This window comes from Mastigoproctus giganteus, chromosome 9 (genome assembly GCF_048544385.1).
Source record: "Mastigoproctus giganteus isolate SK-2022 chromosome 9, ASM4854438v1, whole genome shotgun sequence".
Lineage (NCBI taxonomy): Eukaryota > Metazoa > Arthropoda > Arachnida > Uropygi > Thelyphonidae > Mastigoproctus > Mastigoproctus giganteus.
In genome coordinates, this window is record NC_143583.1 from 38,193,335 (window position 1) to 38,206,810 (window position 13,476).

At 39.1% G+C, this 13,476-nt stretch overlaps 1 protein-coding gene across 1 annotated transcript in view; it reads right to left on the reverse strand.

Moving 5' to 3' along the window:
- The window catches only part of LOC150080153 (omega-amidase NIT2), a 64,759-nt gene that overhangs the window by 6,922 nt on the left and 44,361 nt on the right, over window positions 1–13,476 (reverse strand). The window contains exon 7 of the mRNA XM_090381809.1: window positions 6,076–6,253. Within this exon, the coding sequence (XP_090237935.1) occupies window positions 6,076–6,253 (178 nt within the window). The remainder of the gene's footprint in view (window positions 1–6,075; window positions 6,254–13,476) is intronic.

Consider the following 13,476-nt stretch of genomic DNA (forward strand, 5'->3'; position numbering starts at 1 on the left):
ACTGTGTTCATTCCCCATCTGTTATACTCTCTTTGATGGTTAGTTAGGATAGAGAATGCATAATAAACTCACTACAGTGCCACAATTTCAAGATACAAAGTCAGTCCTTCAACTTTTTGTTCAGTAAACAGATGGTTCGGATATTTAAAAAATGTTAAATCCGTAACTATATAATAGTAGACAGACAATTAAAATATAAACTTTAAGAATGCTCTGTAAAGGAGAAAAACGTTATATTACTTATGGAATTTGTTAAAATATTTAATGTATACTGTTCTCTAAAAGTTTATTTCAAAAGCAGCAGAATAATAACTGCCATTACAGTTATTATTTGAGGGGCCCATCAAGCTCTCAGCTGCCCACATCAACGCCAGAGCTTGCACTTGGGCATCGCGTGACACAGAGACAACCCCCAAGGCAGAATGCGCTGGTCCCGAAGGAACTAGTAGTTGTTGGTGACTCTATTGTCAGGGAATAAAAGATAGGTGGAACAGGACCAGGGTATGTCTGCCAGGGGCAAAGGTTGATGACGTTGTAGAGCGAATATCATCTTTTAAGGGCACAAAAGGTGATATAGTTGTACACGTTGGCACTAATAATATTAAGAGTAGGAGACCGGCAGAATTACTTAACAAGTACAGGTCACTGTTGAACAAAAGCCGAGAATTAGGGTTGAATTTGAAAGTGTCTGCAATTCTGCCCAGACACGATAGGAGGGAGTATATGATGAGAGCCTTGTCGATCAATTCGGCCCTGGAAAGATTGTGCAAGGCTCAAGGGGTAGAATTTTTTTCAGCCTGGACTGTACTTGTTAACAGGAGAGATTGCTTCTACAGGGATGGGATACACTTAAATAGAAAGGGTGCAAGAATATTTGCTGATGCTATCGAGGCAGTGTTAGGTGGGTCGGAAAACTGCTAGCTTGGGGGGAGACAAAGACCAATAGATTGACAGTAGCCACTGGCAGAGGTGAAAGAGATTCTTGCACTGCTTCTATTAGAATGAGCAGAAGCCTGAAAAACAAGATGCATGGTATTTCAGAGACTGCTGGGAGCCATTGTGGTACAAGTAAACACATGGGTTGTGTTAGGGTAGCTAAGAATAGAAACAGGTGCAGGTATACTTGCGTGTACACCAATGCTAGGAGTTTAGTAAATAAATTTGATGAATTTGAGGTATTGCTCAAAACATCAAAGGCAGATATTGTTGGGATATCAGAGACGTGGTGTCACACAGATATAAGGGATGCGGAACTGCAATTTGGGGAGTACAACGTCTACAGAAAGGATAGACAGGATAGGAAGGGGGGAGGTGTTATGCTATTAGTTAGGAAACACATAAAAACCAAGGAAGTGAAGCCAGTCGACATCGCTGGACAGTGCAGTGTGGAGTCAGTTTGGTGTGACATAAACATTGGGAGATCAAAATTGAGAGTAGGAGTGTGCTATAGGCCTAATGACTCTGATGAGTATAATAAGGAACTGTACAGGGAAATAGAATGGGCCAGTAAATCAGAGTGTCTTATAATGGGAGATTTTAATTTCCCAGATATTGACTGGAATTTGGGGGCTGGATACTCACACACTAGCAGGGCTTTTGTGGATTTATTGGATGATTGTTTTCTACATCAGCATGTTCGGGAGGCAACTAGAGGGAGCAATACTCTTGATTTGATTATCAGCAGTGATTCTTCATGCATTAAGCATCTGCAGATAAATGAACCACTAGGTGGCAGTGATCACAGTGTGCTGAAGTGGGATTTACTCAAAGAGGTAACTACCATTAGGGGTAAAGGGAAGGGTTATTGCTTCCGTAAAGGCGACTACGATGGACTGAGACAGTATTTAAATTCTATACAGTGGGACCAACTGATGATGTTACCAACAGCAAATTCAAAATGGGAAGCATTCAAAGAACTTATCTTGGAAGCTACTAGGCTTTACATACCAACTAAGAAATATTGTTCAAGGTTTAGGCCAAAATGGATGTCAGATGAACTAATGAGGCATATGGCAGAGAAGAAAAATGCATGGGATACTTACAAATTAACACATGACACAGAAGCCTATGATAGATACAAGTTGATATGCAACCAAGTTACAAAGGAGGTTAGGCAGGCGAAGGCAGATTACGAGAAATCCTTGGCAAGGGATGCAAAGAAAAACAGCAAAGAGTTCTTTACTTATGTAAACTCTAGAAGGAGAGGGATGAATCAGATTGGTCCTCTTGATATTGATGGGTCAAGTGTTGATGATCCTGCTCAGGTAGCTAACAAACTAAATGAATATTTTGCATCGACATTCACACATGAGGAGTTATTCAGCGAGGGGAATGCCAGAGGTGTATTCAACTCTAGCAGTAAGTTACAGAATCTTGAAATAACTGGGAGTAAAGTGGAGGAGAAACTGTTGAAGATAAACACAAGAAAGGCACCCGGGGTGGATGGGATCTATCCAGTTATATTAAAGGAGGCAGCAAAGGAAGTAAGCAAACCCTTAGCCATAATTATGAGAGCTTCCTTGGACTCAGGGGAGGTACCCATAGACTGGAAATGTGCAAATGTGACCCCAATTCACAAAGGAGGATCAAAGGCTGACACAAGTAATTATAGACCTGTGAGCTTAACTTCTGTTCCAGGAAAATTAATGGAGGCACTGGTTAAAGAAGCACTGCAGGATCATTTAGACAAGACTTCAGTTATAGCTCAGACACAGCATGGTTTTGTTAAGGGGAAGTCTTGCCTGACCAACTTGATTGGATACTATGATGCAGTCACAAAAGAACTGGATGCAGGGAATAACTTTGATATTATATACTTGGATCTTAGAAAGGCTTTTGATACTGTTGCACATGGAAGACTGCTACACAAATTGGAGCAGTGTGACATTGGAGGCAAATTACTGCTATGGATAAAGGGGTGGTTGAGGGGGAGAAGACAGAGAGTGGTAATCAATGGACACTGCTCATCGTGGACTGATGTTATTAGTGGAGTCCCTCAGGGCTCAGTGTTGGGTCCATTATTGTTTTCTGTATTTATAAATGATATTGATGATGGTATATCGGGATTAATGTCCAAGTTTGCATACGATACAAAGGTTGGCAGGGTTGTCAAGGACACTACTGACACTATGCTGCTGCAACAGGATCTGGAAAGGTTGAGCAGATGGGCTGAGAGGTGGCAAATGAAGTTTAACATTGACAAATGTAAAGTACTACACATGGGAAACAGCAACCCCAGAGCAACGTATCAACTCTGTGGTACAACACTGACAGTGGTAGAGAATGAAAGGGACTTGGGGGTGGTTGTGCAGGCAGATATGAAGTTCTCTGAGCAGTGCAGACGGGCTGCAAGAGTAGCTCATGGAGTATTGTCAATGATATACAGGAATGTTTCCAGCAGGGATAAGGAGGTGATTATTCCATTGTATAAGGCGATGGTCAGGCCACACCTAGAGTACTGTATACAGGTCTGGAGGCCTCATTTCAAGAAGGATGTAGAGCTGCTGGAACGAGTACAGAGAAGGGCAACAAGATTAGTGAATGGAACAAAGGGGTGCTCTTACGAAGAACGGCTTAAGTTTTGCAAATTACAGTGTCTGGAGACTAGGCACCAGCGAGGTGATCTGATAGAGGTGTATAAAGCCTTGAATGGTTTAAGCATGCTCAATGCTGATGGGATTCTTCCTCTAGCTCAGAATAATCACCTGAGAGGGCATAAATTCAAATTGAGGAAAGACAGATGTAGGATAGACGTGCGGAAATTTGCCTTTAGCCAGCGGGTGGTTGGTTGGTGGAACAGACTTCCATCCCTTGTGGTGGAGGTTGATAGCCTAAATAAGTTTAAGGCTCAGCTGGACAGGTATTTTGAACGAACAGAGGGGTGAAGTGGAAGTGGTTTTTTTTTTTTTTTTTTTTTTGGCTGATGCTGAATAAGCTTGCTTTCTTGCATCAAATGCCTCTACTAATGCTAATGCTAATGCTATTATTCAGCTTCTATAAATTCAGCTTCTGTAATGTGACTGTTATTTATACCGGTCACATTACAGTGACCGGTATAAATACCTTTGATAATAAACTCAAATAAGTCTCTTAGATGTTCATTTAAAAGATAAAATTTCCAATAAAAACTATAGGAAATCCCATTTGAAATGTTTAATTAAATGATAAGTGGGTCCATGCAACAGATTTAACTTTAGAGAACCAAAGCCTTGTCATTTATTTTTGTGGATTATTAATATAGGCCTCCCTCTGTTTTCTTGAATAATATTAGAGTTTTACTGGTTAGACTGATTACTAGTGCAAAAATGTATATATAATTAGGGAGTGGAATAAAGATAAACCTGAACACAAAAATGTTTTACTTAACATAAATAAAAGTATCTGAAACAAAAACATTTTCTTGAATTGCCATTTGGTTTTACTATGCTGGCCTATTACTACAGAAAAATAAAACTACAGTGTGAAAGTGATTGGAAATGAGAAGGATTAAAAGAAAATGTCAACTTCCCTAACTAGACTGGCACTCACTCTAGTACTGCATTGCCCAAATGCCCACTTAACTGCAATTATCAGATTAGAACTGGAATATTCTGCAAAGCATGATTTTAGTGAGCCAACACTAAAATTCAAAAGGCACTACAGTAAACCCCCGCTATTCGCAGTATCTGTATTCGCGGTTTCGCGTATTCGCGATCGCTGATTTAATATAAAATGAAACCTAAAAAAATGTGAATTTTAAAGCGCCGTGAATATTTTCCGCCATAAAAAACATGGGCGTGGCTAAAATTATCTTTCCCGGTCAAAACAGCGCTCAGTGGGTGGGGGAGAGTGGTGACAAAATCGCGAGCGTGGATGTTTCTCGCTAATCCTTGTTCAGTATGTGTTATGCGTTTGTCATGGAAGGTTTCGTCGTTTGCTTTTAATTTATATGCTTATAAATTGAATAAATTTATCAATTTATAAATTGATATGCTTATAAAAATGATAAATCTACCGTTTTGCAGTGTAAAACAGACTTTTTCGAGTGTGTTAACGGAAGAAAATGACTTTATTGTGGACAAGTTCTTTCTAACCCCTACAAAAATATGGCTACAAATAACAAGAGAAATGTGAAAATATCAAAGAAGGTGATGACATTAGCAAATAAAATTGAGTTATTAGATAAAATTTCTAATGGTGAAAGTGTCTCCTCAGTGGCAAAACATTATAAAGTCAATGGTACGATCAATCAAGAAATCGGAAGAAAAAATCCGCCGTTAGCGTCCGTGAAAACGCGCTAATTGCTTCAAAAATTTGCTCTGTAACTAGTGATGTTAAATTAGAAAAAAATGGAAAAAGCTTTAAATCTGTGGATAGAAGACCGAACTCAAAATAAAATTCCGTTAAGTTCACTCATCATTCGTGAAAAGGCAAAACTCCTTTATCAATACTTTAGCGAAACTGGTGATAGCACTGGCAGGATAAGTTTTTTAGCTAGAAAAGGCACTGGTTTGAAAGATTTGTTTGAAATTTCTAATAAATATTACATTTAATATTAAATTGTTTCTTATTTTCATTTCGATTCCATATGCTTGCATTTCACTATGTACATAGTCATTATGAAGGTACATATAATACATACATAGACAAAATTTCAGACTAGTTTTTCTTATATATTTCATACTTTGGAACGGAACCCCTTTATTACTATGGGAGCCATAACTCAGTATTCGCGTTTTCGGTATTCGCGACATTTCTCAGGAACATAACCCCCACAAATAGCTGGGGTTTACTGTATTTATAAAGGACTTTATTGATATACGATTAATTATTTTTCTCCTGGACTTTTCACTTTTATTCCTGGTGAAAATCATCTTTCTAGCAAGTCTGGTCTCTCTCAAAGTGAAAACAATTTTGGGAAAAAACAATGGTAGAACTAGAATAATGGATTTTAATATACTTGTGTAGTTAGTTAACTAATTAGAAACTTATTAACTGTCACTATAATGACGAATGTTAAAATCTCTACTAATGACAAATATACTAGTAAAGTTTTGAAGAAATGAAGCACTAATAAAAAATACTACATTAACTTACCATGGATTAACTACAGAACTGTGTCCCCAAGCTATATATGTACCACTTTCTGATCTAGCAGGAGATACTGTTGCAATATAAAGCTGATTATCAACAGCTCTTCCTCTCTGAAGGAGTTCCCAGTGAGCAGGTCCTGTAGTCATATTAAAGGCTCCAGGGTAGACAAGCAACTTGCAGCCTGCAGCAGTAGTAATCAAAATGACTTGTATAACTATAATTATTATTAAGCCTATATACAGATATAAACAGCTAATGAAATCGGGATTAACAGCTAATGAAATTGACTTCATCCCCACTAACAGAAGATATATTGTGAATGATGTTACCATCCTGAATAAGGTAAATGTTGGAAGTGATGACAGAATGGTAAGATGCACACTTGATATAGATGTAGGAAAGGAAAGGAAAAAAATGGCTCGAGTAAATAATATGAAGGTCTTTGACAGAGACGGATTTAGGCATGGTCTTTATGGGCTGCAGCTCAGGGCCCTATTCAATCAAAGGGCCCCTTCGCGGTAAAAAAAAATAAAAACAATTTAAATTAAAAATTTAAGAAAAAATAAATTATACAAAATTTTTTCGTACCTAGATAAAGTTTAAATCGTTGGTTTGCAACACTATTGGATTTGAATAAAATATCAAATATCAATGTTTTAAATGACAGTAAATACGGCTCAAAAAATATACTTTGTCATTTGTCAATTATGCAAATAATGTGGCAATGTCGGAATGGGGGGAGTGCAAGTCTAGCTCTTCTAAAGCGTAACTCTCACCGTTTCACATTTGAGGTTATGTATAGTACAGTATATAGTTGAATATTAAATAGTCATTCGTTCGGTGAAGTGTACTGTTCACATGCTTTGTTTCTTCACTGGTAAGTATCGGTAAAATTTACTAAATACTAAATAAATAAAAGTTAAATCACTCTACGGAAATCGTTTGTCGGCACGTAAATTCAATCGTTTTTTGCATTTCCTCGAAATGAGCCATAATAAAAATAACTGGACACCGTTTATTTGAAGTAAGTGGCATAAGCTATAAGCTTGCCTACTTGACAATGACAAAGATGTAAAATCTTACAAATTTAAAATAAAATAACTGTTTTGCTAGAAGTAATGTTAAAGTTTGAAGAACCCTAGATTTAGTGATGGGATAGTTTAAGCATGAGAACTGAGAATAGTAGCAAAGGGGTAAACAAGTAATTAAAATAGAGTGGATTCTGGTTATTTGGGCCACCGGTTAATCGGGGCAGCCATTTAATTGGGGGAAAATCTTAAAAAAACAGAAACCAACCGAGAAAATAGCCAGGGTTTACTTCGCTTAATTGGGACAGCATGCCATTTAATCAGGGCAGGAGAACGCAGCAATGGAGATTACCCTACGATTGTCTCCGACAGCACCACGTGGTTCGGTCAAAATTCTAGAGGTCGCAACCATAAAACAATAAAAACAATTAGCAGTCACCTGTTTATTGGGCTTTTCTGTTAGTGAAATCTATCATAAACGAATTTGTGATAATACCGACAGCTGGAATTCTGTGGGTTATGGTGAAATGTGTTTACACTTCCATGAAATCTTCAATCATATAAAAAAATTAATTTTCAGATCTTTTCTTCATTCCTATTTTTAAAGCTTTGTAACTCGCTACTCGGTTCTCACTTGTGCATATTGTGTTACTTGCAATTTGTGTGTGCCGTGTTCTTTGTTATTGATTGCTTATCTTTTTACTGTTTTAAATTTTAACCCCCACCCACAAATGTCAGTGAACAGAAATGTCAACTGGTTCGTATGTACATATTAATTATTCCGATTATGACGTATATTCTTCCGATTTTCATGTATTATTTAATTTTTTAATTGGTAAGGTAATAAAGGGTAAATTTGTGCTTAATATATCTTTGCTCTTATAGCCTGTAGATAATATTCCTCCTATTTTTGGTAATTAGAATTGCTGTTTAATAGAATTAAAATTCAATTCACAAATGTGATCACAATGACCGTCGCTTACTGCACATCGTATAGTGGACGGTACTTTACTATGCTACTTATCAAATCACGTTACGATGGTGACTCCATCGTACCGTGATTTGATTGTACAGTGAACCAATTGTAAAGGGGGGGGGGATACATTGTAATTTTTACTATTTATGTGAAACTTCGGATAATTGGGGCAGCCGCTTAATCGGGCCAAAATGCACTAGTTCCGATGTGTCCCAAATAACTGGAAGGGACTGTAATATGAGAGAGCAAACAGCGACAGCAGGACTAAGTAAAGGGGTGCCATTTGAGAACAGGCGTGAAGGGTTGCTTAAGGAAGAACAATAAGATGTGAAGTGGGATTATACGAGGCAACCCCTTTGATCTACGACACCATTGGAGCCAAAACAGGAAATGAGTGGACATCCAGTGTTCGCGTCAAATTAAAAACAGCCATCAGGCTGACTGATTTTTGGGTGTTCCGATACATTTAAAGAGAAAGGTGTGAAACGAAAATGAGTTGTTTTTGGAGGTTGCTGGTGGACACGAAAGGGTCATACTGCCTGTGAGAAAAAAATAAGAAAGTTTGAGAAAAGGGTTGGTTTGCATGCTAGGAAGACAGCTTGGGAGAATTGTGTTGGCAAATGGAAAGGAACATAAATTTAAACAGAGGGGAAGGATTAGTTGGGGGAGGCGTGTGAAACTTGAGGGGAAGAGTAAAGTTCGGGGAAAGAAAAATTGAGAGAAAAGGGCATTCTGTGTCTGACTACTGTGTGGTGTGGTCAAAGGGGAGAAAGAAGGTTATGAGTGCGGGTTGAAGTGGAGGTAGGTGAGTTTGGTAATGTAGGCCCTTGTAAAGAGAATGAGCCAGGTATGTACACCTGTGAACATATCATTTACACAAGAAGAGACCAATACATCTAGAAATGGAAGGGTACCGGCTGCTTCCACCTCTGAGGTGAACTGGATAAATTGGGAGAAGCTGTTAAGCAAATGAAGTACTTCCTCCTCTCCCCTTCTGAATAATGGTGAACATGTCATCTATATATCTTTTCCATTTGCGCATGGGGAACTCTAACCCATCAAAAATGCTGTTTCCCAGTTCCTCCATGGCCAAATTCGCTACTATGGTGCTATGGTATTCGCTACTAATGGGAGAACCCATGGCTGTGCCATGAACCTGCTTGTACATAACTCTTTGGTACACCATAGTGGTGCTAGAAAGGCAAAGTTCCACAGTGGAGCAAATATCCTCCACACTTAAAGGAGACCTAATACTTAAAGTATCATCTCTTTCTAAAGCCATTCTTACACACTGTACCCCATGAGAAATGGGAATGCATGTAAATAATGATACTACATCAAAAGATATCATAATTTCACTTCCTTCTATATCTGGGCTGGCCAGTTCACAAAACTCACAAAATCATTACTATCCTTGACAGTGAAAATAGAATGTCCTACTATAGGGGCAATCAACTTAGCTAAAAATCTGGACAAGGCATAAGTGGGACTTCCAATAAAAGAAACAATAGGTTTGAGTGGGACCCCCACTTTATGTATTTTCGGAAGACCGTAGAATCTGGGAAGCTGACATCCCGTTGCATGCAAAGACCAAAATACCTCATTAGTGATCTTCCCTGCTATCCAGTTCACCTCAGAGGTGGAAGCAGCTGGTACCTTCCCATTTCTAGATGTATTGGTCTCTAGAGCAGGACTTAGGCTTAAAACAACAGTGTTTAAAAAACCTGTGCTGGAGCCAATACATCCACTATAGTTCGTCACTAACTATGCAACATAAGAACAGCGTCACTAAGCCATTACTAGATAGGGTAGAGTCCCACTGCAGTACCTCTGAGGATAGAAAAAAGGAAATTAGACGAGTCACAGCAGACCTTAAGAAATGCAGCTACCCCCAGATGGTCATACAAGAGGGGTGATGCCCAGGCAAAGTGAACCGTTTGTGCCAGTTGCCACCGCATACATTCCCTACTATCCGGGCCTTACTGAGCGTATAACAAGAGTGCTTTGTGAATGCCAGACACGCTGTGTGCAGCTGCCAGGGCGTAGGCTGCAACAGTGGTGTCCCAGGTTAAAGATCCTATAACGAATGATTTCAGTAGTGGGGTCATATACGTGATAAAGTGCCCGGACTGTGGGGAGTGTTATGTGAGCAAAACCAGGTGGCGATTCAAGGATCGTCTGGGAGAGCACATGAATGCCATCAAAGCCGCAGATTATGGAAAGTCGGCTGTGGCTGAACATTTTTGGGAGAAGCAGCACCAGATCTCCCCAGAGGATGCGGTCATCGTTGACCGGGTGCATGAGTTCTGGAAACGCAAGTGGCTTGAGAGCTTGCAAATCTGTTCATCAGAAAATAATACTATTAACAGAGATAGGGGTATGCGTATGCATTCCCTCTTTGAGGCTGTGGTCCTCAGTATGTACGAACGGTTTTGCTTTCCGTTCTCCCGAGCCACTTTCGATTCTAATATGTATGAAACCACCCACGCACCGGTCGAACCACATGTGGAAGTGCCGTGAGCCTGCTATTTAAGGATGTGTTGTGTAAGTTTTAATTCACTGTTGAGAAAGACAGCGGATGTTTCCGAAAGCTACAATCTAGTTTTAGAGCTTTTATCTTATTATATATTTTAAATGTTTTATATATTTATTTTAATCTATATTCTAATCCATTTTAATTTTTATATATTTATTTTAATCCATTTTAAATTTTATATTTATTGTAAATAGATTGTTTGTACTATATATTTTATTTTACAATATTAAAATTAAAATTAATTTTCTTAATTCAATTTAAATGGTTGGTGTACGAGTTTATTATTGTGACATGAGTTTTCCCAATCTCAGAGGCCTGTTTCAAGATACACTAATCTTGTTGACCTTCTCTGTACTCGTACCAGCAGCTCTACATCCTTCTTGAAATGAGGCCTCCAGACCTGTATACAGTACTCAAGGTGTGGCCTGACCATCGCCTTATACAATTTTTTTTTTGGGCAGTCTTTCCTTACATGCACCTGATGATCCCATTTAACCCAAAGGTTCTCTGTACAACCGAGGTTAAGATTCTGGGCTGTCCAGTCAAACTTTTTGATGCTCATGTGTCCAAACAAGTCCATCAGAATACAAGCAGTATTCCTCAAACCAGTCTGTCACGACAGAGCATTATTCTGTTGATAGAAATATGGGCCTTCCTTAACATGCTGCCACAAAATAGGTAATTCATTATTGTCCAGGGCATAGTATTTTTTTTATCTGGCAGCACTGGGGGGTCTCCCCCAACTCTATCTATTGTCCAATGCATACAGACAGGCTCAGCATTCACAGATTCATCCAAAACAACCAATGGTAACAAGGTAAAACATGAAAAACAGCTCCAAATCATCATGCTGTCTCAATCAATCTCCAACAGCTGGCTATCTCCAGACATCCACCACACCAAGGCATGACTGTCAGACTGGTAGGCCACATTCCGTGACTCGCCATTCCAAAGCACAGCTTTCCATTGGTCTACAGTCCAAGAATCACAGCCCTTACACCAAGGTAGATGACAATGGGCATTAGCCAAAGGTGATCAGTGGTTTTCAGATGGCTACATGACCAGCACACCCTGGCCCTCAGTGAGGTGATTGTGACAGCACCAGTACAGTGTGCAGGACACTGCACGATATCAACCTGTATTCCAAGCAGACGATTTTTTTGCAAGGCTCTTATGTCGTGTTCTGTCAGCTTTATAAGTTTTCAGAGTAATTCTGTGATGGTTTCAGCATCAGTGTACTTCCATGAACTAGTTTGTAATCAAATCACAAAGGAGGTTAGGCAGGTGAAGGCAAATTACAAGAAATCCTTGGCAAAGGATGCAAAGAAAAACAGCAAAGAGTTCTTTACTTATGTAAATTCTAGAAGGAAAGGTATGAATCAGATTGGACAACTTAACATAGATGGGGTGACTATTGATGATCATGCTCAGGTAGCTGATAAACTGAATGAGTATTTTGCATCTACATTCACACATGAGGAGTTATTCAATGAGGGGAGTGCCAGAAGTTTATCAAATTCTAACAGGGAGCTAAGTGATTTTGTAATAACTGAGAGCAAAGTGGAGGAGAAATTGAAGTTAAACATAAAAAAGGCACCTGGGGAGAATGGGATCTATCCAGTTATATTAAAGGAGGCAGCAAAGAAAGTAAGAAAACCCTTAACCATAATTATGAGAGCTCTGTTGGACTCAAGGGAGGTCCCCATGGACTGGAGGTGTGCAAATGTATCACCAATTCACAAAGGGGAGTTCAAAAGGTGACACAAGTAACTATAGACCTGTTAGTTTAACTTTTGTTTAAATTGTGCAGGGGAAAATAATGGAATCACTGGTTAAAGAAGCATTGCAGGATCATCTAGCAAGACTGCAGTAACAGTTAACACACAGCATGGGTTTGTTAAAGGGAAGTCTTGTCTGACCAATTTGATTGGATACTATGATGTGGTCACAAAGGAACTGAATGACAAAAATAATTTTGATATCATATATACTTGGATTTCAGGAAAGCTTTTGATACTGTTGCACACGGAAGACTGCTGTACAAATTGGAGAGATATGGCACTAAGGGTAAGTTGCTACAATGGATAAAGGGATGGTTGAGCCGGAGAAAACAGAGAGTGGTAATCAATGGACACTGCTCTTTGTGGACAAATGTTATTAGTAGAGTTCCCCAGGGTTCGGTGTTGGGCCCATTGTTGTTTTGTATATTTATCAATGATATTGATGAAGGTATATCAGGTTTAATGTCCAAGTTTGCAGATGATACAAAGGTTGGCAGGGTTGTTAATGACAGTAAATACAGTATGATACTCCAACTGGACCTAGATAAGTTAGACAGATGGGCTGAGAAGTGGCAACTGAAGTTTAACATTGACAAATGCAAAGTACTGCATATGGTTAGCAATAACCGAAAAGAAATATACCAACTGTGTGGTACTACACTCAGAGAAGAGGAAAGTGTAAAGGACCTGGGGGTAAATGTGCAGTTAAATATGAAGTTCACTGAGCATTGCAGACAGGCTGCCAGGGCAGGTCATGGAGTCTTGTCAATGATATATAGGAATTTTGCTAGCAGGTCTGGAGGCCTCATTTTAGAAATTATGTAGAGTTGCTAGAATGAGTACAAAGAAGGGCATTAAGATTGGTGAGGGGAACAAAGGGGTGCTCATACCAAGAAAGGCTTAGGTTCTGCAAATTGCAGTGCCTGGTGAGTAGGCAGCTGTGAGGTGATCTGATTGAGGTTTATAAGGCCTTCAATGGCTTGAGCAAGCTGAATGCTGATGGGATTCTTCCTCTTGCTCAGATTAAGAACCTGAGGGGACACAGATTGAAATTGAGGAAAGACAGTTGTAGAATAGATGTGT